The sequence below is a fragment of the Microcaecilia unicolor genome, chromosome 1, assembly GCF_901765095.1.
Source record: "Microcaecilia unicolor chromosome 1, aMicUni1.1, whole genome shotgun sequence".
In the NCBI taxonomy this organism is placed as follows: domain Eukaryota; kingdom Metazoa; phylum Chordata; class Amphibia; order Gymnophiona; family Siphonopidae; genus Microcaecilia; species Microcaecilia unicolor.
In genome coordinates this window covers 73,645,177-73,670,756 of record NC_044031.1, presented here as the reverse complement: position 1 = coordinate 73,670,756, position 25,580 = coordinate 73,645,177, and the positions used below count along the sequence as shown (strand labels likewise).

The 25,580-nt window shown below is 41.6% G+C and overlaps 1 protein-coding gene across 1 annotated transcript in view; it reads right to left on the bottom strand.

Annotated features, from left to right (window-relative positions):
• DPP6 (dipeptidyl peptidase like 6) overlaps positions 1-25,580 on the bottom strand; it is a 931,600-nt gene that overhangs the window by 502,583 nt on the left and 403,437 nt on the right. The window contains 1 exon segment of the mRNA XM_030198448.1: positions 23,323-23,437. Coding sequence (XP_030054308.1) covers positions 23,323-23,437 — 115 coding nt within the window.

The window sequence follows — 25,580 nt, the reverse complement described above, 5'->3', positions numbered from 1 at the left end:
TGGCGAACACCATAACGGGTATAACAAAAGAGAGGGAACAAAGTACAAACTAAAGTCCAAACAAAAAAACAGCTTATATATGTATGCTTGATGAGTCTAAATATTATTTTTAATTCTTGGTTTTATTCATTATATGTTAACAATTTTTAAAAATATATTATTTCTATGTTTTGTATTTTATGTAGACCCCTGACGCAGGTGCTAGTCACCGAAACACGGCCTGTGTCGGGTCAAGGCTCATTCATTAAAGAACTTTGTTCCATTTTAAAGGCCCGTGGTGCTGTTTTTTTGTTTGAACACCATAACGGAACATTGTAAGCCACATTGAGCCTGCAAATAGGTGGGAAAATGTGGGATACAAGTACAAATAAATAAATCATCAGCACACATACACTGCCAATTACCACCTGGTTAGCGCCACGCGGTAGAAAATAAAAACTATTTTCAGATACGCGTAAAAAATGGAATTACCGCCCAGGTCTCGCAGTACCCGGGCGGTAGTTCCAAATTGATTCACAATGGACACACATAGGTGCCTACGCGCTTTAGTAAAAAGGCCCCTAAGAGTCTACACCTCCTTCAATGCAGTAGCATAGCCAGAGAGCAGATTTTGGGTGGGCCAAATGGGTGGGCACTAAATGTCTTCATCTGGATATTCAGCATTGACCACTATCTGGACAGTACTGCTGAATATCCGGATATGTTTTTTTTTTACTGCTGCAGGCTGTGTTTAAAAAAAAGAAAAGAAAACACTAATTGAAATGCCTGAATACTGACCTATATATTTCTGACTCCGCATATCGCTCTATCCTATGAGCCACCTCAATAATGTCCTCCTGATATCTAATTTACTCCAAAGATGCATTCTTACCCACCCTTGCTACCCTAATCCCCATTTCCCCCTCCAATCTCTCTCATATATTACCAGGTAATATTTATTGTATTTAGTAAAATACCCAGCCAGACATCTGTCAGGATACACAAAGACAACCAGTGCAATTTTTCTAGCACTAAAGGTGCTGATACTCAAATACTAAGTCACCCTTCAGGCATGGGGTGATCACTGAGGGACCCATCCCACAATAGCCAGGCCCCCTGCAACCGGTCACAGAAATGGTGTGTAGAGCGTGAGCTCTTTCATTAAAACTTGGGGTTCATGGGTCAATTTTAGCAGACAATGGAAAAGGTGCTGGTACTCAGTACCCCCAAGTACCCCTCAAAAAAAGCCCTGAAGACAACACATTGTTTTGCTGCTTTAAGATCCTCTGACACCTAATACCCCAAGGTCCCACTCTCAGTCCATGCTTTTCAACCTCTTAGCTCCTAGCAAATACAGTTCTTTTGGGTTTCTACACCCCACTCTGCACTTCTTCATATTAAGGGCCACGTTTACTAAGGCATGTTAGTGTTTATAACGTGCCTACAATTAGCGCATGTGCTAACCATGTAGGCACCTATAGGGATATTGTAGGCACCTACACTGTTAACACGCGTATATGGTTAATGCACGTTAAAAATGCTAACGCGCCTAAAATGCGGCTTAGTAAACAGGGCCCTAAATTTTAACTGCCAAATATTAGACCTAATATTTTGTTAGGTCACTTCTCATCGTGTCCACTCTGTTGCAAATCTTCATGTTATTTGTAAAAAGGCAAACTTCTCCTTCTAACCCTTTGGCAATGTCACTCACAAATATATTGATTATATATCCCTGAGGCACCCCAATACTTGCATTTCTTTCCGCCGGGTGTTGGCAATTTGATATAGGTCTATATAAATGTTTTTATTTGTATTATAGATTACTAGTAAAAAAGCCCTGTTTCTGATGCAAATGAAACGGGGGGTAGCAACTCTTATATTTCCAAGTTACTCGCTTTAACGTCGTCCTTTAATCTCCAACTATGCTCCACCTCCCCCACTCATCAAAATGGTCACTGTCCGTTCCCCTCTCTCTCTCCTTCCCCTCATTCCCTTTCCTCCTTTCCTGAAGTTACTATTGAGGAAACTACACTTCTCCTTTCTTCCTCAAAATGTACCACCTGTTCCTCTGATCCCATTCCCACCCACCTTCTTAATGCCATCTCTCCTACTCTTATTCCTTTTATCTGTCACATTCTCAACCTCTCACTTTCCACTGCGACTGTCCCTGCTGCCTTTAAACATGCTGTGGTCACACCTCTCCTTAAGAAGCCTTCACTCGACCCTACTTGTCCCTCTAATTACCGACCCATCTCCCTCCTTCCTTTTCTCTCCAAATTACTTGAGCGTGGTGTTCACCGCCGCTGCCTTGATTTTCTCTCCTCACATGCTATTCTTGACCCACTACAATCTGGTTTTCGCCCTCTCCACTCAACCGAAACTGCGCTTACTAAAGTCTCCAATGACCTATTACTGGCTAAATCCAGAGGTCAATATTCCATCCTCATTCTTCTTGATCTTTCCACTGTGTTTGACACTGTCGATCACAGCATATTTCTCGATACCCTGTCCTCACTTGGATTCCAGGGCTCTGTCCTTTCCTGGTTCTCTTCCTACCTCTCCCTCCGCACCTTTAGTGTTCACTCTGGTGGATCCTCTTCTACTTCTATCCCTCTGCCTGTCGGCGTACCTCAGGGTTCTGTTCTTGGTCCCCTCCTCTTTCTATCTACACTTCTTCCCTTGCTCATTAATCTCATCCCATGGCTTTTCCTACCATCTCTATGCTGATGACTCCCAAATCTACCTTTCTACCCCTGATATCTCACCTTGCATCCAAACCAAAGTTTCAGCGTGTTTGTCTGACATCGCTGTCTGGATGTCTCAACGCCACCTGAAATTAAATATGACCAAAACCGAGCTTCTCATTTTCCCCCCCAAACCCACCTCCCCGCTCCCCCCGTTTTCTATTTCTGTTGATGTCTCTCTCATTCTCCCTGTCTCCTCAGCTCGAAACCTTGGGGTCATCTTTGACTCTTCTCTCTCCTTCTCTGCTCATATCCAGCAGATTGCCAAGACCTGTCATTTCTTTCTTTACAACATCCATAAAATCCGCCCCTTTCTTTCCGAGCACTCTACCAAAACCCTCATCCACACCCTTGTCACCTCTCGTTTAGACTACTGCAATCTGCTTCTTGCTGGCCTCCCACTTAGTCACCTCTCCCCTCTCCAGTCGGTTCAAAACTCTGCTGCCCGTCTCATCTTCCGCCAGGGTCGCTTTACTCATACTACCCCTCTCCTCAAGACCCTTCACTGGCTCCCTATCCGTTTTCGCATCCTGTTCAAACTTCTTCTACTAACCTATAAATGTATTCACTCTGCTGCTCCCCAGTATCTCTCCACACTCGTCCTTCCCTACACCCCTTCCCGTGCACTCCGCTCCATGGATAAATCCTTCTTATCTGTTCCCTTCTCCACTACTGCCAACTCCAGACTTCGCGCCTTCTGTCTCGCTGCACCCTACGCCTGGAATAAACTTCCTGAGCCCCTACGTCTTGCCCCATCCTTGGCCACCTTTAAATCTAGACTAAAAGCCCACCTCTTTAACATTGCTTTTGACTCGTAACCACTTGTAACCACTCGCCTCCACCTACCCTCCTCTCTTCCTTCCCGTCCACATTAATTGATTTGATTTGCTTACTTTATTTATTTTTTGTCTATTAGATTGTAAGCTCTTTGAGCAGGGACTGTCTTTCTTCTATGTTTGTGCAGCGCTGCGTATGCCTTGTAGCGCTATAGAAATGCTAAATAGTAGTAGTAGTAGTAGTTTTCTTCAGAGTGTGCATGTGGGAGTGTGTGTCCCCCTGCCCTGTGCTTCCTCTCCCTTCCCCTGTGCTGTCTGTCCCCTCCCCCTCCCCCCTCCGAGTCCAGTCCTTCAGTGTTAAGTTTCCTGCTGTGCTGTGTTTGTGTTACAGAGAGAGTGAGGGCGTCTCTTTCCCCTCCCCCCTCTGAGTCCTTCACTGTTACAGAGAGAGGGATTTCGTGCTGTGCTGTTTTCCTTCACTCATGGGGAAACCGGATATCTCTGGCGCTTCACACTTCCGGCTGGAGGCTTCATTAGAACGTTGGTGGTGCCTTTTATATATAGAGATTATTTAATTGAGTAATAAATTAATATTTATGTATTATTTTACTTTTATTTTTAGGGCCCTGTTTACTAAGCTGCATTGTAGGCGCATAAATTTTTAGCGTGCGCTAATGCTAGAGACACCATAGGAATATATATAGCGTTAGCATGTGCTAATTTCTAGCCCACGCTAAAATGTTTGTCTGCCTACAGTGCGGCTTAGGAAACAGGGCTCTTAAGATTTTAAATAGATTTTTCATTTGATTCATATGTTTTTAGATCCCTGATGCAGGCAGGTATGCCAAAACTCAGCTCAGTTGAGTTATTTATACAATAAAGCTACCTCTGCTCTTCTTGAGCCTTCTGTGATTGCTGTGGATGTTTCTCCCTGTTGCCTCTTTTCGTATAAATAGAAAGCAACAAATTAAGGTAATGGTTAACATGATGAACTTATGGCTGAGATGAAAAGGTCTATTTTATGGATTAATAAGAAATTTATTTTGTGCTTACAAGAGACTGGTATCTTTCAACTGGTATGAGAGGACAGTAACATGACTTTTTTATTTTTTTTTTATTCAATTACAAATTAATCAGTGATGACAATTTAATAAACAGCAATAACATCCTAGTCACAGAAACATATTAATACCACATACAGATCGAAATTTAGAGTAATAACAATAATTAAAAAAAAACTAAACCCAGTGGACCACAATATACAGGAGACAAGCAAGAAAAAAAAAAACCAGAACAATGGCAAGAAAAATGAGCTAATACCAATAAATAAAAAAAAAACCAGCAGAACAAAAGAGGAAGCTATAGTCTTAAATCAGAACAGAAGCAGAGATAAGGAAGTCAAGCTGGCAGTTTACAAGCAAGAAATCCCATAAATTGATCTGGATCCTCAGAAATGTATCTATCCCCTTAATAGTTACAGGGATGACAAAATAAAAACTGAGCTCCAACCTTGACAGCTTGTGGCCACAGAGCCCAAAGCAAAATATTTTCATTTATCACAAGTGCAGCAAGAAACATCTGGAAATATAAGCTTACAACCTAAAAAGAGTAAACTCCACTTATGAAAAATAATTTTAAAAATATAACCCCCACGCATACACAAAGCTAATAAAACCACAAGTTTAGATAGAACATTATGAGGCTCCAAGGATATCCGGAGTAACAGATAAATATCAGACTGTCAAAGTCATTTGTTCAAATTTAGTAAACTTTTTCCAATAGGGGATAATGTCTCCATAGCAAATCCCAGGAATTCACGTAAATATTTTTTAAACATTGCACAAACAGAGAACTTAATGGTTATGAGGAAACTTAATAATATTCTAATTAATTCTTCTTTGAGCATTCTAAAAGTTCTCAGTTTAGATTGCAAGTCACATCCTCCTTTATCAGTAAATTAGACTTTGAGAGCTCACGAACATCATAAGTTATAAGAAATGCCATACTGGGTCAGACCACAACTCCACCTAGTCTAGTATCCTGCTTCTAACAGTGGCCAAGCCCGATCACAAGTACCTGGCAGAATTTCATGCTACCTACCTACAGGGATAAACAGTGGCTTCCCCCAGGTCAAGCTAAATATCAGATTATAGACTTTTGATTTGTATTTAATCAATTCATCCCTCTCAGGATTCTGTAGATTTCTACCACATCCTCCCTCAACCATCTCTTCTCTAAGCTGAAGAGCCCTAACCTGTTTAGTCTTTCCTCATATGAGTCTTTCCATCCCCTTGTTCATTTCATTTACTCTTCTTTTTTCCACTTTTCTAATTCCGCTAGGTTTTTTGAGAGGCAGCAACCAGAAAAACTGAAGGCACAGTAGCACCAAGAGTGATTAAAGGCATCATATGTTTAAATTTTATTCTTCATCCCTTTCCTAATAATTTTCAACTTTTCTGTTCGCTTTTTTGGCAGCTGCCACTGCACATACTTCCTCAAAGATTGAATTTAACCCACATGATCCAAAAAACTGTTATCACACAGCAAGGACTTACTGTAACTTGACAGTCTTTAGAGAAAGTGGTAAACTCATCCAACTGCTTATTAACACATTGCTCCAGGGCCTCAATTGCCATTCAGACAGAATAAAAGTCATAACTTTTCACATGGTCCTCTTGTTAAACCCATTTGTCTATTTGAATCCCCAGCTTTTCTCACTCCTGCAAGGTTGAAGGATGAAGTACTCACAATGCCAGGCTCACTCAGCTGATGAATGGTCCTTTTCTCCTGCATCACATTAGCAATATCCACACAAGTCCCCTCCAGATTCAAGAAATTTCTCCCCAATTACTGGGGCCTAAGGGGCCCTTTTACTAAGCCATGTAGGCGCCTACGCGTGCCCAATGTGTGCCAATTCAGAACTACCGCCCGGCTACTGTGTGGCCCGGGCGGTAATTTCATTTTTTACGTGTGCTGAAAATTTTCCGGCATGTGACGCTAACCAGGCGGTAATCAGCATTGTACACACGCTGACGATTACCGCCCGGTTAATGTGTGAAATCTTACCGCTAAGTGAATGGGTGGCGGTAAGGTCTCAGGCCCAAAATGGAAATGCACCAATTTTCATTTTGACGTGTCTATTTTCGGCCAAAAAAAGGCCTTTTTTGCAGGTGCACTGAAAAATGGACCAGCATGCGCCCAATACACGCATCTACACCAGTGCAGGCCACTTTTCGGCGCACCTTAGTAAAAGGATCCCTTAGTATCTTCTCACCAGCATGGTTCAATGATCTCAGCATCTCCCCCACACCCAAAACTGCTGCAGAAGGACATGCGAAGTGGGGAAGGAGGATATGGAATGTGGGTCACTTCCCTCCTCAGTGCCAGGATCAAGGAACACTGCAGCTCCAGCATTAGAAATGTATTTAGCTCTAGGCTACAGACTGCACTCACTGATAGGAGAACGCCACCCAGTCCTATCCCCAACACACAAACTGCTGAATGGGGCCAGGAGAAGGAACATGTGACGATTCAGATGAAAAAGTCCTGATTTTCCTCTCTCTTTACCCTGTTTTTGGAAGAGGATTCAAATTTTTCTGGACGTTTCAAGATGGACACAACTAAGCAAAAACATTTTCATTCTCTCTTGTGTCCATCTTGAAACGTCCAGACAAATTTGAACCCTCTCCCAAAAACAGGGTAAAGAGAGAGGAAAATCAGGACTTTTTCATCTGAATCTTCACCAATTCCTTCTCCTGGTCCCAACAGGTCTTGGCATTGGGAGCTAGATTTTAGTTAAGATTTCCCTGTAAATGTATAGTGAATTTAAATGATGTGACATTGGGGTTTTTTTTTAGCTTTCTTAGTCATGTCACTTTTTGGAGGAGAGGTCTACTAGCTGTTGAGATGATAGATTTAAGTGCTTGAATTCCAGGTAGAAAGTACCTACTGTTGAAGGTCATACAAGGGATGACCACATACTAAAGGACTATTGAAGCTTGTATATTACTTATGGATATAAAATGTCTTCTTTTCTTGTTTGTATTTGCTGAACAATATTATGCTTTGTGTTGTGTTGAAATTGCATAAATAAATAATTTTTTAACAGAAGCCTTCCACTCAACCTTCACTCGTAGCATATGATATTAAAGTGATACACAATATGCAGACTAGAACTTCATCTGTTTTTTTTGCCATTTACGAGGCACAGACTGTAGAAGTCTATCCGGCATTGACATTAGTTTCCAACTACCCTTGCCCAACATAACACCTTAACAGCCATGTTTTCCTTCTATCCTCTTTCTATTCAGGCATCCCCTGTGTTTATCCCACACATTTTTGAATTCCCTCAATGTTTTTAATTCCACCACTTCTATTGAAAGGGCATTCCAGGCGTCTACTGCCTTCTCTGTGAAAAACTTGAATATCAAGGTATAAAAAAAACTGCAGTTCAGCTTTAAAAAAATGCTAATCACCATAGGTTGAGAATTACTATCAGTATTTTTACATTTTAATAATCTATTGACTGGGTTTGGTTAGAACAGTGACCTGAGAATCAAATAATTGGGCTTGTTTTAAACAATGTGTTAAATCACACTGATGCATATTTTTTTATTTATTTATTTTTATTTTATATATATTTTTATGAGTGGAGGAGTGGCCTAGTGGTTAGGGTGGTGGACTTTGGTCCTGGGAAACTGAGGAACTAAGTTTGATTCCCACTTCAGGCACAGGCAGTTCCTTGTGACTCTGGGCAAGTCACTTAATCTTCCATTGCCCCATGTAAGCTGCATGGAGCCTGCCATGAGTGGGAAAGCGCAGGGTACAAATGTAACAAAAATAAAATAAATAAAAATAAGCCTGGTTCAAATCCCACTGCAACTCCTTGTGACCTTGAGCAGGTCATTTAAACGTTGATTGCCTCGGATACAAAATTAGGGCCCTGTTTACTAAGGCAAGCTAGCATTTTTAGGCCACACTAGAGTGTGCTAAAAATGCTAGCGTGCTCTTAGCAGAACTTAGTAAACAGGGTCCCTAGATTGGAATAAAAAAATAAAATGGTGGCATTTTCATCGATGACACAATAACTAAACTTTTTATCTTGTATACTTGTCTTCTAAATGTTCTAACCATCCCCTTAGTACATCATGACCTTATAGCTACTGTACTAATAAATCTTAAACTATTCCAACTCCTACTAATAGCTCAGAGCTGAGTTGAGACATGCTAGCCATATCAGTTCTGTAATAAATAAAGGATATTAGTTTTAGTGCTATCAATCGGTTGTCTTTCATGATCATTATATTCAATTAAAACATTTAGGAAAGTGAAGGGCCTTGAAGTGACTTATCTGATCATCTAAATGTAATACAACAATGTAATAAGGCAGTGGCAAGAGCCAGGCAGCTACTTGGCTGAACAGGGGAAAGAACAACCAGTACCAGTACTGTGTAGGTAACCAATGAATGCTGGAGGCAGTTCAGATAAAAGCCTCTAAAATGATACAGGGTCTATACAAAAAGCTGTATGAGATATGACCAAAGTACCTAGGAGTCCATTTACTAAGCCATGACAAAAAGTGGCCTGCAGTAGTGTAGGCGTGTGTTTTGGGCAAACACCGAGCCAGTTTTTATCGCATGTGCAAAAAAGGTCTTATTTTAATGGGATGGGAAAAGGGCATATGGTAAAACTGAAACCAGCATGCACCGAAAGCAGGCCTGAGCCCTTACCGCCACCCATTGATCTAGCGGTAAGGGCTCACGCGCTACACATGCGGTGACTGGTCGGTGAGCACAAAGTGCTGATTACTGCCAGAAACACCACACATGGAAGGAAATAAATAAATAATTCTTCCAGGTGTTATGAGCATGTGGCAAATCTGAAATTACCACCCGGGGGCACGGTAGCCTGACGGTAGTCTCATTTTGGCGCACAGTGCACGTACATAGAGGCTAACGCAACTTTATAAAAGAGCCCCTTAAGTATGTATACCCTAGACGTATAATATAAGTGTTCAACTACACCAAAGGTATAAATAACAAACAAAAAGCAAACCTATTTCAAGGAAATAATGCTCTAGAAGACGAATCCAAGAAATCAAACTGAAGAGCAACATCAGAATATATTTCCTCATAGAAAGGGTAGTGGGTGCATAGAATGGCCTATGCAATAAAGATAAAAATGATAACTTGGTTCAAGAAAGCATGCAATAAGCACCAACTATCCCCAGAAGGAGTGATCCGAATGGTCAACTGGGTTCTACAGCTATAAACTAGGATTGCATATGGGAAGATTGAATGGGCTTGCAGTCCTTATCTGAAATCATTTTCTATGCTTGTGTGATAGATAAACATTGTTTTGGTACATTTTTATTTAGATGTTGTCGAAATGTCTCAACAATTCAACAGTAAAGCACAAAAGAAAACCAGGTTTCAAATTCCCCTTCTTCCACAGGTGCTTCTTGTGAACAAGAACAACTCATTTCACCTTTCATTGCCTCAGGTAGAAATAGGGTAGATTGCTAGATTTATGAATATGTATCAGTGTGATTTAACACGTTGTTTAAAACAAGCCCAGTTATTGTCAATGGGACCTATTTATTAACTATGCAGCTAAATTGTGTTAGCATATTAATACATATTAATAAATCAGGCCCTGAATGTAACTTGCCCTTAGGACAGATTTGAAAAGGTGAATAATCAAATCCAGTATCCAAATCCCTTGAAGAAGCTCGTTTGAAAGAGTGAAAAGGAAAGCCCCATTGGGCAGCAGAGAGCTAAGTGTCCCTTTGTTTAACTATTTTGAGATTTGGTGCACGATATATATACAGAGACACAGTTGAAAAGATAATAGAATGATTTAAGAAAACTTTCTTTGGAGGATTTTATGACTAATGATAAGAACGGAGTCCAACAAGAGCTGATGTTATACTTGCTATCAAGCTGGGTCTTTTGAGGTCTTTTCCTCAAATTAAGTAGATTGGTATTATCAATACACAAGAGATTAATGAAAAATTTTCAGCTAATATTAATACACCCATTAATGCTCACAACTGAATAGCATAATGGCATTTACATGTGAATATGCACACATACACACACAAATACCCACATTCTGCCTAAGATTCATTCTGCAAATAACCACTTAAGATGCATAGGGTGTATTTGTAAGGGCAGTGTACACATAGGCAGAATGTGGACAGGACTCAAACACACATGCACATACCAACAACATTTAGCTATGATCATGTACAACAGGTCTATGGGTTGACAATAGTACTCGCTGCTCACTTTTACGCGGCTATGCTAGGATTCTACAATGGAACATAGCCCTGTCTTAGAATTGCCCCAGATGTCCCCAGTGTTACAACCTTTACTGCCTCCACTGCGTCAAGTTCCTCACCTTTGTCTTCATCCACTGCCATACAGTCCTGATGCTGCTGCAGGTGCTGGCCGCGTTCCCAGCACTACAGATCACCTCAGCATCATTCAAGTTCCCTACTGCCCATACCTGACCTCTTGCCAGCAATACAGACCATTTCTGTACAGTCACATATGCTGCAGCTGACTATGTGCACATTTTCAGATTGTCAAAATTTGCCTATTATTGTTAATGACAAAAACCAACACTGCTTATTCTCTAGACACTGTTCTCAGAAGTGCCCGCATGTACATTTTTAAAGTGATGTCATGGTAAGTAGTATTGGCATCCTGTTTAAATAACAGATATGCTATTTCTATGTAGGATATGATTACGTATGGGTTTTTAAAAAAACACTTGGAGGGGCATAATCGAATGGCGCGAGCCATCTATATGGCCGGTCATCTTCGGGGCCAGCTCCGCAAAGGGGCGGAGCCAACCGTATTATCGGAAAAGATGGCCGGCCATCTTTTCTTTCGATATTACGGTTGGGACTGGCTAAATCTCAAAATTTAGGTCAAATGTTGAAATCGCCGGGTTTACAGATGGCCAGCTTCGGTTTTCGTTATAACAAAAGAGAGGGAACGAAGTACAAACTAAAGTCCAAAGAAAAAAACAGCACCACGGGCCTTTAAAGGGCCATAATGGAAACCGGGCCCGGCCATATGAAACCCGGCAAAATGCAAGCCCTTTGGTCATGGGAGGAGCCAGCATTTGTAGTGCACTGGTCCCCCTCACATGCCAGGACACCAACCGGGCACCCTGTCACGGTAGCAGCTAACGAAAATGGAATGCAAATGATCTACAAGTTATTATAATGAGCTAATTAGGAGATTCACAGCTGTTTTCCGGCCCCAAGCACCGTGGAAAAAACCTCTCGTTGGGGCTGCGCAGGACCCATTCAATGGAGGACGCCCACCCTGTTGGGATACGGTACTTCTACTACTACTACTTAACATTTCTAGAGCGCTACTAGGATTACGCAGCGCTGTACAGTTTAACAAAGAAGGACAGTCCCTGCTCGAAGAAGCTTACAATCTGGATGTTTAGATCTTGCTGATCAGTTATGATATGACTTACTTGTTCTGGAGTGCTGTATTTTATGATGCTGTTTTGATAAATGTTCAAGAACGACTTCATACAACTTAAAAAAGTGGGGAAAAAATCCAAGTGCTTGTGAGGGACATCCTTTTTTTTTGTTTGAAAGGACATCCCTGACACACACTTTTTTGGACAGCCATCTCTGGATTACAAGACCAGTACTCTAACCACTTGGCCGCAGCTCCACTTACTTGGATGTCCCTCCCTTTTGATTATGCCCCTTCAGGTCTCTCTCAGCCAATCACAGACAGGGGTCTCTCTCAGCCACTCACAGACAGCTAAATGCACTGTGATTGGCTGAGAGAGACCCCTGTCTGTGATTGGCTGAGAGAGACCTGAAGGGGCATAATCAAAAGGGAGGGACATCCAAACAAGTGGAGTTGTGGCCAAGTGGTTAGAGCATCAGTCTTGTAATCCAGAGGTGACCGGTTCAAATCCCTCTGTTAATACTGAAAATGCTGAGCAAAAGTAGTTTTGATTTAGGACGTCCCTGAGCATTTTGATTTTTATTTATTTTTTTTGGGTGGCAGGGGATTGGTGACCACTGGGTGAGTAAGGGGAGGTCATCCCCGATTCCCTCCGGTGGTCATTTGATTAGTTGGGGCTCCTTTTTAAGCTTGGTCGTGAAAAAAAAGGGAGCAAGTAAAACCAGCGAAATGCTTGTCAAGGCCGGCTTTCTTTTTTCAATTATCGGGCGAAGCCAGCCATCTCGTGATCACGCCCCTATCGACACACCCCCTTGAAATTTCTCCAGCTCCGCAGCGGAAAGCAGTTGAAGCCGGCCAAAATCAGTTTTCGATTATACCGATTTGGCCGGTTTCAGGAGATCACCGGCCATCTTCCGATTTGTGTCAGAAGATGGCTGGCAATCTCTTTCGAAAATGAGCTGGATAGTATATGCAGGTACTTATTTGTACCTGGGGCAATGGAGGGTTCAGTGATTTGCCCAGAGTCACAAGGAACTGCAGTGCAAATCAAATCCAGTTCCCCGGGATCACTGTCCATTAGTCTACTGCTCCAGTAAGTAAGTACATAAAGTTGGTGTAGAAAAACAGCTGAGTTAACTGGGCATCGGTCTGAACATAGGCTGTTATTTAATGTGTAGATGATCTTTTTTTGTTTTACAAGGTTTTCTGGAATACGGAACAATATTTTTTTTTCTTTTGCTGATCACATGTTCCTGCTAATTCCAGTAGACGATAACACGTCATTTACTTTATTAAATATTTCCAAATTCATTAACCTGATTGAAAACTACAGCATCATCCTTGATTTCAAACGTAATAAAGATAAAACTAAGCTACTCCAGTTAAACCATAGCAAAGCTTCTGTTCCAGAGGTTTCAACCTTATCTAACAGCCTCTCTTTGAAAGTAGAGTGAATTTCAAAAGTTTTGAAAGTTTATTTAGATACAACATTATCTTTAGAACCTTGAGTCAATGTAGTAGTTCGTACAATTTTCAGCAGCTTCATAATGTGTGATCTTTATTTTCTGAGAAACATTTTTCTATCATGGTTCAGGCATTTATCTTGTTCCATGTAGACTACCGTAATGGATTATTCTATTCTATTTCTGTTCAGTTGATTTCAAAACTTCAAACACTTCAAAACATTGCTGCTAAAATTTGATAGGGCAACACCCTTTCTAATATATATGCATTGTTTTTTATTTATTTATTTGTTACATTTGTATCCCACATTTTCCCACCTATTTACAGGCTCAATGTGGCTTACATAGTACCGTAAAGGCGTTCGCCAATTCCGGTATAAACATTTACACAGTGATCTTGTGGTAGAATGAGGTTCATGTGAAAATATATTATGGAATTGTATAGAGGAAGAGTTACGTTATATCCATTACATGCTTTGGTTTTGTAGTGTTGCAGGGTTCAGGTATTTAAGTAGGGTCGGTAGGGTATGCCTTTTTGAACAGGTAAGTTTTTAGTGATTTCCGGAAGTTTAGGTGGTTATACGTTGTTTTCACGGCTTTTGGTAGTGCGTTCCATAGTTGTGTGCTTATATAGGAAAAGCGGGATGCATAGGTTGATTTATATTTGAGTTCTTTGCAGCTTGGGTAGTGAAGGTTTAGGTATGTTCGTGTTGATCCGGTCGTATTTCTGATTGGTAGGTCGACAAGGTCAGTCATGTATCCCGGGGCCTCGCCATAGATAATTTTATGAACCAGGGTGCAGATTCTGAAAGCAATACGTTCCTTAATTGGGAGCCAGTGCAATGTTTCTCGGACGGGTTTGGAGCTTTCGAATTGCATTTTTCCAAATATAAGCCTGGCTGCCATGTTTTGAGTGGTTTGAAGTTTCTTTATGAGTTGTTCTTTGCATCCCGCATAAATTCCATTGCAGTAATCTAGGTGGCTTAGTACCATTAATTGTATCAGGTTCTGAAATGTTTCCCTCGGGAAGAATGGTTTCACACGTTTGAGTTTCCGCATTGAGTGGAACATTTTCTTAGTTGTGGATTTCATGTGGCTCTCTAGTGTAAGGTTGTGGTCGATTGTAACGCCGAGGAGTTTCAGGCTGTCTGGGGGGGGGGGGGGGGGGGGGGGAGGGTGTAATATGGGGTTGTTCACATTGTATTGGGATGAGAGGATGAGACAATGTTTTTCTGTATTGAGTTTTAGTTGAAATGCATTTGCCCATGAGTCCATGATGTTCAAGCCGAGCTTAATTTCGTTGGTGATTTCTGTCGGATCGTGTTTGTAAGGAATGTATATTGTGACATCGTCCACATAGATGAAAGGGTTAAGACTTTGGTCGAATAAGGACTTGGCTAGTGGGGTCAACATTAGGTTGAAGAGGATTGGTGATAGTGGTGATCCGTTAGGTACTCTGCAGTCTGCTTTCCACGGTGATGATATGCACACATTATTTTTAAGTTAGCTGGCTTGATATTTAAATTATTTGGTGGTATTTGTCTAGAATATTTAATAGATTTGTTCTCATTTCCTCATCACCCTAATGTTTCGTAAGCAGGGCCATCTAGGTTACTTTTTTCTCTCATTTTGTGAAAGACAGTATAAGAGATTTTTGGAGAAATTCTTCATTTATCAGTCAGTTCAGATTTGGCGTGCTCTTCTGCTTACACTGAAAATGTTACCATCTTTTTAAAGGAATTAAAAACATATTTATTTAGGAAACATCTATTAGGATAAATCTCTGTTCTTTTTCTTTTGATTTGTACTGTAGTAGTTTGTAATCTGCTTTGAACCTTTTTTGGGGAGTTGGAGGAATATAAATCCCATATCATATCATATCATATCAATATTAGTCAGGGCCCAGTTAACTTCCAGGTCATCTGACATACCTGGATATTCAATGATGGGAGCTGCACATGCCCCGCCATTGAACATCTGGGGTTAGGTCAGCTTACCACCATGCAATGTATATAAGCCCCATAATGCATGTTACATGGTAAAATTGTGAGTTTTTTTTCCCACAAAGGGAGATGCAAATTAATGAAATACAAAGTGTGTGAATGCATGCAAAGCACCTCATTGTTATGCAAATTAATTAATGCATCTTGCATTTAACTTTTCAAGTGGCACTGTTCATGAAAAGATAATGCCACCTTTGGAGTGGCTTTATCTTTCCCCTCTGGGAACATCAGGCAGCCAACCTGCAGTATGATGCTTTCAGGGAGCCTCTTAAAGGGGCTTGTGGCAGAAGCATAGCCCTCCTCCCCTCTTGATTCTCCATTCCCTCCATGACATCAAGCCTAAAGCCTCTCAACCCCCCTGGCCGTAAAGTATAACACTCCCATACCCTTCCCCAAACTCCCCCAACACTTACTGGGTGGTTTCCCTTATGGCTAGTGGGGGGGGGGGGGGCAAGAGTGATCCCCAGGTGTTCTTACCCCATTGCTACCTGGGTTCAAACTGTCACTAGTTGGCCCCTAGTGGTAGTCTCACATTACTACCACTAGGGGGGTCAAGCTGTGACATCAGGGCACATAGTAAGTATCACTATAGTAAAATATATTATTTTACAGCAGTTTAGTAACCACCCCTCTGATTCTTTTAAGATGGGTTATCTAGTCCAGGCACTTTTATCTGATAGCCAATTTGAATATAACAGCATTAAATATCTATTACTGAATTCAGTTTCATCTATAAAATAGTTTGCTTAACTGGAAGCATATTTGCAATGGTTTTTAGCTATTATGAACTAATGTATCACTTAACAAACCTCTATTGCTATTCCAAGTTACACTCAGGAATCTGCATGTCTGCTAAATCTGGTTGTACAGGTGCAATTGAGCTTTTATGCCTACAGATCAAAATTCTTAAATTTATCAAATATGTTTATTGTTTTGATGGTATTTGGGATTAAGTTCAACAGTACCAATAAAGGCACAAAATGGTAGCCTGTGGGGTTCATATTCAAAGTACTCAGACTTACAAAGTTCCATAGGTTACTATATAGCTTTGTAAGTCTAAGGGACACTTTTACAGAGCGGCGATAACCCAACACGGGCTTACCACTGACTCTTTTGGGAATTGACTTGCACGAGGATAACTCAGCGGTAATCGGGCATCGCCGCACGCTCCCAGTTACCGCCGGGTTAGGGCAGAAGGTCCTTATTGCCACCTCAGTGGGTGGTGGTAAGAGCTCCCCACTGCATGGCCACGCGGTAAGAGTTATCTCACCATGTGGCCATTTTTTTGCGGGGCGGGGGGGCTTTTAACGACTGTGGGAAGAAGGGCCCTGGTGCGCGGAAAAAACGGCCTGCATTGCTAGTGTAGGGCCCTTTTTCCCGCAGCTTATTAAAAGGATCCCTAAGTGCTTTGAAAATATGTCCCTTTATTTATTATAAAATAGGTGAACATGATAATTGAGCAGAGGATCGGAATCTATCTTACATGGAGCCCTTTGGGGCACAGGTATATCTTTTTGGTCTAATGTTGTGGCTTGTTGCAGTTGCTGTGCTAAACTGTGTGTGTGTAATAGATTCTAGCAACAATTGATAGCAACCTTTAATCATCCTGTCTTTAATGCAGGTCTGGGCTTATGGCCATCCCTAATTTTCCTTGAGGCTAGTCAACTGGATCGATATATGTTTAGATCCAGTTACTCAAAGGATAAAATTTAATGTTTACCTGCTGATTTGCAAGGTACTGAAAGGCGGACGCCCTAGTTATGTTAATGAAATGCTTGTTCCTTATAAACCATGTTGAGCCCTCTGGAGCTTTTGCTGAAGATTTGTTAGTTTTTCCTTCTTTAAGAACCATGATGCCAACAGTTACTCATAGAGCTGCCCTTACAGAAGCTAGGCCACAACTGTAGTACTCCTTACTGATATACTAGTAAAAAAGCCCCGTTTCTGATGCAAATGAAACGGGGGCTAGCAATGTTTTCTTTTGTGTGCATGTGGGAGTGTGTGTGTCCCTGCCCTCTGGCCTGTCTCCCCTCCCCCCTCTGAGTCCTTCACTGTTACAGAGCCAGCGATTTGATTTCGTGCTCCGCTGTTTTCCTTCACTGACTGTGTTACAGAGAGGGCGGGACAGACACTCATAGGGAAACCGGATATCTCGCCCCCTTCACACTTCCGGCTGGAGGCTTCATAGAACGTTCGTGTTGCTTTTTATATAGAGAGATTTGAGAGTAGCATCTAAGTAGCTTCAGCATAGAAAACCTGTTAAAATCTATTTTATTCCACACAGCTTTTAGGGGTGCTTTTACTAAGCTGCATTAGGTGTTCACATGAGCCTAATGCTACTAAAAATGGAGTACCATGGGAAGTGCTCAGGGGTCCTGCGATAACTTTGAAATGTATATATGCCAGGGGAAGACTGACAGTGACCTGGACCCCTATGCACTGAGGGTGACCTGGGTCCCACTGGCCACTTCCCACCACTCCCCTTGCTGCAGTGCTATCCACTCCCACCAAGCTGTTGCCCCCCCTCCCATACACTACAGTCCACCGAGCCTCAGTGGGCACTTCCCGATCTTACTTTGAAGGGTCCTGGTAGTCTAGTAGCTTCTTTGGGGGCAGAAAAGAACCCCACTCTTTCCTGCCCACTACCACTATTCTGCCCGGTGCCACCGTGTTTTCAAAATGGCAGCCAAGATTTCCCACAGTAGTCTCGAGGGTCTCGAAGGAGTCTTGGCAGCCGTTTTTAAAATACAGAGATGACAGACATCATAGTGACAGCAGGCAGGAAAGACTGTCGTTCTTTCATGCCTTCCTCCCCCCCCCCCCCCTGCAGAGGCTACTAGACCACCAGAGCCCTTCAAGATAGGACGGGGGGGGGGGGGGTTATAGTTTGCAGTGGCGGGCAACTGGGCAGAGCCCAGTCTGCCCCCCCCCCCCCCACAAGTGCTAAATGTGCACTAAAATTTTTTTCTATTTTTTATAAGGAGATGTGTCAGGGGTGGAAAGTGGGTGTTCCTGTGCTATTCAATTAGTGCATCTACATTACTGTGCTCTAACTGGTTAGTACAGGGATACCATTTGAGCCCTTACCACCTACAAAACAGCAGCCATTAATTACAAAAATAGAAAGTAGGCCACTGTACAGACGTAGTAAAAATGGTCTTAACGTGTGAGAAGGACCACACTATGACATGGAAGATAGCAGTAATAGAGTGAGGAGAAACAAGGTCAGACTTATCGGGATACCTGAGAATTTAGAAGGGTCTGATGTGGTTCAATTTTTTTTTTTTTGGGGGGGGAGAAGTTTATTCCATCTTTACTTGGCCTTCAGTTCACTAAAGATTTTGAAACTGAACGTTGGCACTATGGGCCCCCTTTACTAAGCCACGTAAGCGTCTACATGCACACAATGTGCCAAAATGGACTTACCACCCGACTATGTCGTGGCTCTTGTGGTAATTTCATTTTTGGCGTGCATAAGATACACGCATCCGAAAAATATTTTTTCTTTTCTGGCACGCGTAGTGGACATTCACCAAGTGGCATCTGACGTGTGTAGCTCATTACTACATAAATTCTTTACTGTTAAGTCTATGGCTGGCGATAAGGGCTGAGACCCAAAATGGACGCGCAGCAATTTTGATTTTGCCGCACGTTCATTTTCAGGGAAAAAAAGAGGCATATTGTCCCAAGTTAAAAGAATTAAATGCTCACTATGGTCTTTTTTTCCCCCCTGCACACATGTGAATAACTTATAATAACACCACTAAAAGTTTTCATTCCTCATATGCTTTGGCTTCATACTTGGAAGAAATTTCTCCTAGTTCGATTGATGCAAGCTGAGTATCTGCTACGGCTGGCATATTATACCTGCATGAAGTTTAGATATTCGTCTTTGGCTTCTCAGCTTCTGCTTTTCTACACTTAATAAAGCTTGGCTGCATGACTTTGTAATTTCATTTTAATGCATGGGGCTTTCGTTGCATGCAATTGGTACTATACTAAGGGCCCCTTTTACTAAGCCGTGTAGGTGCCTACATGCGCTGAATGTGCGCCAAATAGGAGTTACGCCTGGTTACCGTGTGGCCCTTGCGGTAATTTCAATTTTGCCCCGCGTCTGCTACGCGTGTCTGAAAAATATTTTTAATTTTCTAGTGCGCTAGGTCTATGGCTGGCAGTAAGGTCTCAGACCCGAAATGGACGCGCAGCAATCTTGATTTTGCCGCACGTCCATTTTTGGCAAAAAAGAGGCCTTTTTTACAGGTGCGTTAAAGAATGGATCGTTGCACGCTCCAAACCCATGCCTACACTACTGCAAGCCATTTTTCAGCGCACCTTTGTAAAAGGACCCCTAAATTTACACTGGATGTATTACTGTTTGAGATATTGCATATTTACTTTCTCATCTTATTATATGGACCCACTATTACTAAGGCTGATGTCATAGATTAACTTATTTTCCTGTATCATTATATTGAGAGTCAGTGAGAGGTTGCTGCTGTCACTGGGGCTCCACAACTCATGGTTGGAGTATTTTGTGCTTATTTTAGGCACTTTGCTTTGGTTTTTAGGAACACACTTGTTTCACATGTTTTACTATTGCTCAATGCTTGGTATGCTAAGGTCCTGTTATTTTTTTTTCTTTTATAGCTTATGCTTGTTATGGAACCTACTTTTTACCTTTACGATTCTTAAATGGCCATCACTTTAATATCCCTTGAAGTTAAGGGATTTCATAATCCTATAAAAAGGAAACAGATCCTGACTGCATTGTCTAAATATTCACCTGATTTTTTTTTTCATGAGACCCACTTTTCTGAGTTTGAATCTTCTAAATTACATACCAATTGGCCTCTAGCCTCTGCCTTTTCACCTGCTGATGGTAAGAAAACGCCCCAAACAATGGAGTAGCTATCCTTAAAAGGAAAAGAGCTAATATTAAATTGAGAGCTCAGGAATGTGACACTTTAGGTCACTGGATTAAAGTTTGTGACTATTAATGATGATCCTTTAACTTTGATAAATATATATTCATCAAATAGAGATTGTCCAGAATTTTTCCTCAATATTGCAAGTTTGGTTACTGGTGTTATATTTGGGATGTGATTTTAATTTAGTCCTAAATCCAGATTGTGATAGGAAATCTGCCTTCTCCTTGAAGAAAACTAAGGATTCGTCTGTATTACAAGATATTATGGTTCAGCTTAAACTATATGATGTGTAGGAGGAGATTCTATATATGGTGCCTAAAAAAACTGGTGCTGAAATCAATGCCAACTAAGAGTATTCTATAATCAAGGCACCGATTATAGAATATGCTTAGTTCAAATTTCAACACCTAAATCCATGCACATCCATTTGCACCAGTGAAAACTTGGTATAAATCCCTGCACGTGGATTTAGGCACATTAGGCCATATTCTATAACGAGGCGTGTAAATTTTGGAACACCCACGAAACACCCATTTCCCCATCCATAACTACACCCCTTTTTGCCTGTGCATGTTAGAAGTTCAGCGCACATTGTTACACAATACACTTAGCGAGTTGTGCGTCTAAATTCTAATCAGTGCCTATTAGTGCTCTTTATTGCTTGTTAAGTGCTGTTATCAGCGTTCATTAGCTTGTTAAGCTTGTTAAATTACGCCCATTGTTATAGAATCTGCGCCAATTTTGGCGCTGAACTTTAAGTACACTATATAGAATCCAGGGGTTAATGCATAAAAATAATAGGGATTACTCTTCTTATTCTGCTCCCTATGGGGGTCATTTACTTAGGCGTTTTTAGCATGCGTTAAAAATAGTCATGTGCTAAATGCTAAAGACACCCATAGGAATACATTGGCGTCTTTAGCATTTAGCGCACACCTATTTTAGTGTGCGCTAAAAATACCAGCTCGTCTTAGTAAAAGACCCCCTAAAATTCTTACTCTCCCATAGATTACTTTTTCATTTCTAATGCACTTTTATCTAAAACTTGTCACACTAGCATTGAGCATATCACTCTATCTGCCCATGCACATATATTATTACAACTTACTGATGTAGGCCAAGCACAACCTAAGCGTTCTCGATGTTTTAATGCGAGTTTGCTGGAAAACACAACATTTCATGAGCACGTTGCTAAGGCAATTAAAGAACACTTCCACTTTAATAATTTGCAAGATCCTAATTGGATTATTAGATGGGATGCGTTTAAAGCTTTCATTAGAGGAGTCATTATAGGGTTTGCAGCTACCCAGAAAAAATTACTTAATGGAGAAACACTTAGGTTAGAAAAAGATATCTGTCAGTTAGAACTATGTCACCAATCCAATCCTACTGACATGGTTGTTCTGGGTAATTTCAGAGCTGTCCGTTATAACTATAATTCGGTGCCTGCTACAAGAGCTTGCAAAGAAGTGTTTTTGAAATCTGCTCATTACTACTCTGGTAGTAATAAAGCGGGTCATATATTGCCTAATTATTTAAAGTCTAGAGTAGAAAGAAATGACATCTCTGTCATTAAGGATGATAATGATGTTTTATTATCTTCTAAACTGGGTATCATAAATAGATTTTAAGAATTTTGTTCTTCATTATAAGCTTTGGACGTGGATCTCCAATCAAGTGATTTGTCATTTTTGAATAATCTAGAACATCACAGATTGAATGAGAACGATAATTCGCTCCAGTCTGCTCCAATAACCGAGGCTGATATTATTGCTTCATTAAAAAATATGGCAATAAAAAAGGCTCCGGGCCCAGATGGTTTGGCTTTAGAATTTTATTTAGCTTTTCAGGATTTATTAGCTCCTTACTTAAACTCCTTTTTTTTCATATCTCATTCAGGAGGTCTTTTACTAAGCGGCGGTAAGCCCGATGTGGGCTTACCACTCACTAAACCAGAAATACCGCAGCAGCCCAGCAGCACAGTTCCCATCCCCAGTGTGTGCTATTTCTGGGGGCATTCCAGGGGTGGAGTCAGCACTTGGCCACTTAAGTGACCTGGATTGGCCACTGTTGGAAACAGGATGCTGAGCTTGGTGGACCTTTGGTCTTTCCCAATATGGCAATACTTATGTAAGTGCTGATATTCAGCCCTTAAGGGGAAGATTCTATATATAGCGCCTAAAAAAATCCACGTGGAAAACATTTTTGCCTAAGTGTATTCTACAAGCTGTGCCTAGATTTAGGCGCAGTATATAGAATAAGCTTAGTTGATATCTCAATGCCTAAAACTACATGTTCCCATTTGCACCAATGAAAACATGGCATAAATCCCGGAACATAGATTTAGGTGCAGAGGACCATATTCTATAACTACGTGCGTAAATTTCAGAATGCCTCTGAAATGCCCATTTCCTCACCCATAACCATGCTCTTTTTTGTCTGCACGTATTAGAAGTTAGGCACAGTGCATTACAGAATACACTTAGCGATTTGTGCTCGTAAATTCTAATTATTGCCAATTAGTGCTCATTATTGCTTTTTAAGTGTTGTTATCAATGCTAATTAGCTTGTTAAGCCAATTAAATTACCTGCGTTGTTACAGAATCTGCCTGGTTTCAGAGTGGATCTCTAGGCATGCTATATAGAATCCAGGGACAAACGGCCAAGTTTGGCACATAAATGGTACCGTATAAAAGTCTGCCCTTCTTTACGCTCTACTCCATGGCCGCTTAAGTGCTGGATATCGACTTAAGCGGCTATGTGTTAGCCAGCTTAAAAACAACTCGATATTGAAAGCTGAAGCCCGGAAAGGGCCCGGCATTGAGCAAAACTTTCACTGCCACCAGCTGAATATCAGGCCCGATATTTATAGCAACATAACATGGTCTTCTAGTTTTAGCGCTGACAAGGCTATATAATATATAAGTACAGTTACATATTAATAGAAACTCAGAACAAAACACAATGATGAGATTACAGTACCTGGTGTCAGGAGAATAACAGAGGTGACAATCAGAGAGCAGATAACCAGAATAACAAGCAAAGCAATTGCAATTCCTTTCCAGTTTCTTTGCGGAGGATTACTTCCCACCAGCTCCTGCAAATGACAAAAGGCAAAGCATTCATTATTAATAAAGTCTTCTGTCAAAATAAATATACAACCAAACAAAAAAAAAAAAAATCATTTTCAAATGTACTGCCTTCACCATGAATTTTATAATTGGAGTAAAGAATGTGTCACATCACCTCAACGAAAATTCATCTTGTGAAACAAATCTTTGAGTATTAAAGAACAATGCAGTCCTATGGCTAAAACTGAGATGGTAGATGTCAATGACGTGACAGTCCACAAGTGCTGTATCCAAAAGGGGATTATGAACCTGCTTGAAAAACCTCTTCCCTCTCCAGGAGTAGCAAGAATGAGCTTGTAAAGTAGTGGCAAATTGGGTGCCGCAATCTTCCAAACTGCTACTTTCCAGTGTGGGAAAGCCTTTGCCTGCCTTGCTAGGCTCAGTGGTTAATCAAGAGAACACTTCTAAGATGCGCTTCCCAGGTCTTTCACTGGAAAATTGTTTTCCGCTACAGTCTATCCAAAATTCAGCTGCCCAATTTATCTTCCTCCTGTGCGGTTATGATCATGTAACCGCTTCTTAAGTCAATATGGGATCCTTTTACTAAGGTGCGTTGAAAAATGCCCTGCGCTAGTGTAGGCGTGTGTTTTGGACATGCACAGATCCATTTTTCGGCGCACCTGTAAAAAGATGCCTTTTAAAAATTTTGGCCGATAATGGACATGCGGCAAAATGAAAGTTGGCGTGCGTCCATTCTGGGTCTGAGAACTTACTGCCACCCATTGACTTAGAGGTGAGGTCTCAAGAGTTAATCATGCAGTAATGGTCTACGCATGTACAATGCCTTTTACCGCCCACTGGAAAATAAAAATTATTTTTTGGCATGCATGGTGGATGCACATAAAAAATGAAAGTACTGCCTGGGCCATGCAGTAGCCGGGTGGTAATTCCAAATTGAGGCACATTGAGCACGTGTAGGCACCTGTGCGGTTCAGTAAAAGGGCCCCTGTATTGGCTCCCTGTCCATTTTCACATATGGCCTGTGTAAGCCTTTCACAGTCATGGGCTGAATTAACTCTAGATCAGTGGCGTAGCTACGTGGGGCCACGGGGGCCTGGGCCCCCATAGATATGGCCCTGGACCCCCCCTGCTGATGACCCTCTCGACCCCCCCTCCTGCCGCCAACCCTCCCCCACCACTGTCTGCTACCTTTGCTGGCAGGGGACCCCAACCCCGCCAGCTGAGGTCCTCTTCTTCCGGCATAAGGCTTTGTTCTGGGGGGGTCAAGACAGTCATCAGCAGGGGGGGGGGGAAAGTTGTTGGTGGCGGCACCAGGGGGGGCTAAAATGTGCCCCCTCACCTCGGGCTCTGGACCTCCCTCCCGCCGAAGTCTGGCTACGTCCCTGCTCCAGATACTCAATGCCAGGGCAATCTGGCCCCTGCTGTTGAATAGGCAGGTTAGTGCAGCAACCTGGAAGTTAACTGGGCACCAGCCGATATTAATACTGAAGCTTAGTTAACATGGCAGATAACATTAGGATAGAATTTAAACACTGAGGGACCCTTTTACAAAGGCTTGGTAGGCTCTACGCACAGGCAGCATGTGCCAAAATGAGACTACCACTTTATTCTTTGACATATGATACATATCTAAATTTAATAAAAGGTATTAATTGTGACTTATTTTTTTTCTGTGTGTTGTCGGACAATTATGGATGTAAGCTCTGCCCCTGGCCCCACCCCTAACCCCACCCCTAATCCCGCACCCTTTAGCCTCCCCAAACAGTTGGGCCACCGACCCCCTATGCATATCCCTGGAACATGGCCTGAGGATACTTTCAAATCATAAATCTTGGCTCTTCCCAATCATTCAGATTCTTGAAGACATTGTTACATTAAGCATGAACAATGTCTTCAACAATCTGAATGATGTATTTCATCATCATTGTCATCAAAGTAATACAGTGGGTGAATGGTTACATGCTAGTAAAGTAAACAAGTAAAAGGCATTATAAGGTGAATTACAGACACCATGGGCCCAATATTCAGAAAAACAAAGCTTCAATATTTTTGCTCCTAAATGTGTGTCCTATTTTCAGCCATATTTAGAAGCCTAACCAGCTTATAATCGAACGAGAATAACGCCCAAGTTCCGACCTAAATCGGGAG